A 2,765-nucleotide genomic window follows, 5' to 3' on the forward strand; every position below is an offset into this window, starting at 1 on the left:
GGTCCTGCCATGAGGGCAGGGGACTGGACTCGATGACCCCTCGAGGCCCCTTCCAGTCCTAGAATCTATGAATAAAGCAATCCAGCCAAGGGCTCCCACCCAGACAGCCAAGTTGAATATGGTAAGGATTACTGAAAATCTTACAATATTTAAAGCTCTACCAATCCAAAAAAGATTGGACACCATTACGCACCAGATCAATGAATATTTTGGTTTTTACCTAAATATATGCATGAGTCAATTCCTATTAACTAATCTAAGATTTTCTTTAAAAAGCAATCAAACAATATGAATAAAGTTCTCAGGTCAGTTTCATAGCAGAGATGGTGAGCTGCTGAGTTGTAAAATTTTTTTTTCCAGAATCAGCTCCATAGATTATAGTCCCATAGACAGTCCATCTGCAGAGTTTATTTAAATTCTTCTTCTGTGAAAAATAACAGGGTAAACCAGAATGGAGATGGAGACCTCCGTCTTGTGACTTAAACTTCCCCTGATAAAGTTCAAGCAGATCTGAAATGAACAGGATCAGGACCCCAAAGTTTTTTATAGCTGAAGCTCATCTGATAAACCTCTTGTCACAGCAGACATTCCTTGGATGAAGGATAGGTAATAGACATTATTGCTTTAAAGTCAGTTTGTATTTCCTTTGTCTATACAGGTAATTAGTTGCATTGATGAGCATAAGGCAATTAACTATTCAGAGGTTCACAGGTAGTTTACTACAAACGTCAAATTGAACTAAAGACCATATTATTACACCACACATTTCATCTAATTGCTAATATTTCCTTTTGGTCTCTGACTCAATAAAATATAGTAACAGACAGGAAGAGAAGTATATCATCTACCAGCTAATGAAATCACATTGTGAAGCTTCTAACTGATATAGGTAAACACAAACAACTACACTTCTAATTCTCTGACAATACAGACTTGCATTTCAAAGGAATTAGTCTACAGACGTGGCTTTGATAATGATCTACAAGAAATGGCCCTGCTTGCCATGTCAGTACTTCCCTAATATGTTCTTAAAGGTTGATCTTTAGGTCACTCTAGCCTGCTGGCTGTTTAGACCTTTCTAGCTCAGTGTCACAAGGACCATTTTAGTGTTTGTGTACATCTTAAAGAGGGGGAATATGTAACCAAATATAAATAGATATGCTCTCATGATGCAAATTCACCTGCAATATTGTGTGGCCACAACCACAGGCTCTTCAGGACAAGGACAGTTTGTGTGGTGCCTAACACAGTGGTGTCCTGATCTATGGCTGGGGCCCCAAGCACTACTGCAATATGAATAATCATTGTACTGAGTCCAAGAAAATGAACCTGAAGAGTGTAATTTTCAAGGGTCTGTCTACCTGGGCAAAAAGGTATGTTTTTTTTTTTTCAATTGAAATAGCTCAGTCAAATTAGTTTTGTTTTAATAAAACTTGACACATACTTTAATGCAGGTGTGGATAAAGTTTGGCTACAACACAACCAGTTCAAATGATCTAAAAGTGTTAAATTCTGTCTACATCAGCATTAATAAGAGGGTTTCAATCAAGCTAACACAACCCAATTGAGAGAGATGCCTTTTGTGCCTATGTAGACAGAGCTGGCAAAAATGTTCAAGCGGAGTGAACTGCCAGAAGTAGACAGCTAAATGATAAGAAGTAACTTAATTTCTCTGAAGTTTTTATGAAACTTCAGTATAGAAAGATATATTTACCTTACACATAACCAGTATTTTGAGTTCTAAATGTGTGGTTTTGCTTTGGCTCCCTTGGAATATTTGTTTCTGGTACAAAAATTATCTCTCTGATCTGAGTGATCGGTCAAAGGATTTTTCCAGCCACCATCTTATGTGAATTTAATTACCATAGCAGAAAAAGTATATTCAGGATGTTAGTCATTTGTTTCTGTCCTTCTTGCACTGTCTTCAATAGGAAACTGGAATAGGAAAAACAGTTAACAGTTTTAGGAAACATGCCACTGCTGGAAAAATAGCTAAATCTCTGGTAAACCACTGGAAAAAACTTATTCCACCAGAAAATGAAAGGTAGGTCTGAGTCTAACTTTAATTTTGAGATATATTGTTGTCCAATGTAATATTTTTATCAGTTGTTCAGACTGTTGGTTTTGTATACAATGAAATTAGTATGATAAGACGAATAAGAGACATCCAAAAAGTAGTAATAAGGTATCATTGTCTAATAATTAGAGTCTAATTCTTCAGGGAAGTGGCAAGTACAGATCATGAAGGGAGCTAATGTGATGGTATTTAGTTAAATGTTGTTGTTTCCTCATCACGTCTTGTCACTTGATTTCCTTTCTCTTACCATACTACTGCCAAGAGAGGAAGAGGAGGAAACTCTCAACTTTAAGCTTATTAAAGTACATGAAATATTCCTAAAGAACAAAAAAGTGGAGTGTGTTGTAGCATAGCTACAAGTTGTTGTATTTCAGGGCTATTCCTGATTCTTGCTGGTTCTGACTTCAGTGGCATTTACTATAAACTCTCCTGAGTACTGTGGCACTGTAATGATACCATGGCTTAGTTTTATGAGGCTCTGTCATAAACGGATAGCTAAGGGTTAATGTTAACCCTTTACAGGTAAAAGAAACAAAGGGAACCAAACACCTGACCAGAGGACCAATCAGGAAACCGGATTTTTCAAAGCTCAAGGAGGGAATTTTTGGGTGTGTCTCCTTTGTCTGTGTCTTTGTTGCTCTCTCGGCTCTGAGAGTGATCTCTCTATCTCCAGGCTTTAAAATCTTCT

The 2,765-nt window shown here is 37.1% G+C and overlaps 1 protein-coding gene across 1 annotated transcript in view; it reads left to right on the forward strand.

Annotated features, from left to right (window-relative positions):
• Positions 1-2,765, forward strand: part of LOC116828338 (elongin-A-like) — a 40,427-nt gene that overhangs the window by 18,727 nt on the left and 18,935 nt on the right. Inside the window, exon 3 of the mRNA XM_032786474.2 lies at positions 1,932-2,044. Within this exon, the coding sequence (XP_032642365.1) occupies positions 1,932-2,044 (113 nt within the window). The remainder of the gene's footprint in view (positions 1-1,931; positions 2,045-2,765) is intronic.

Source organism: Chelonoidis abingdonii, chromosome 3, assembly GCF_003597395.2.
Source record: "Chelonoidis abingdonii isolate Lonesome George chromosome 3, CheloAbing_2.0, whole genome shotgun sequence".
Taxonomy (NCBI): domain Eukaryota; kingdom Metazoa; phylum Chordata; order Testudines; family Testudinidae; genus Chelonoidis; species Chelonoidis abingdonii.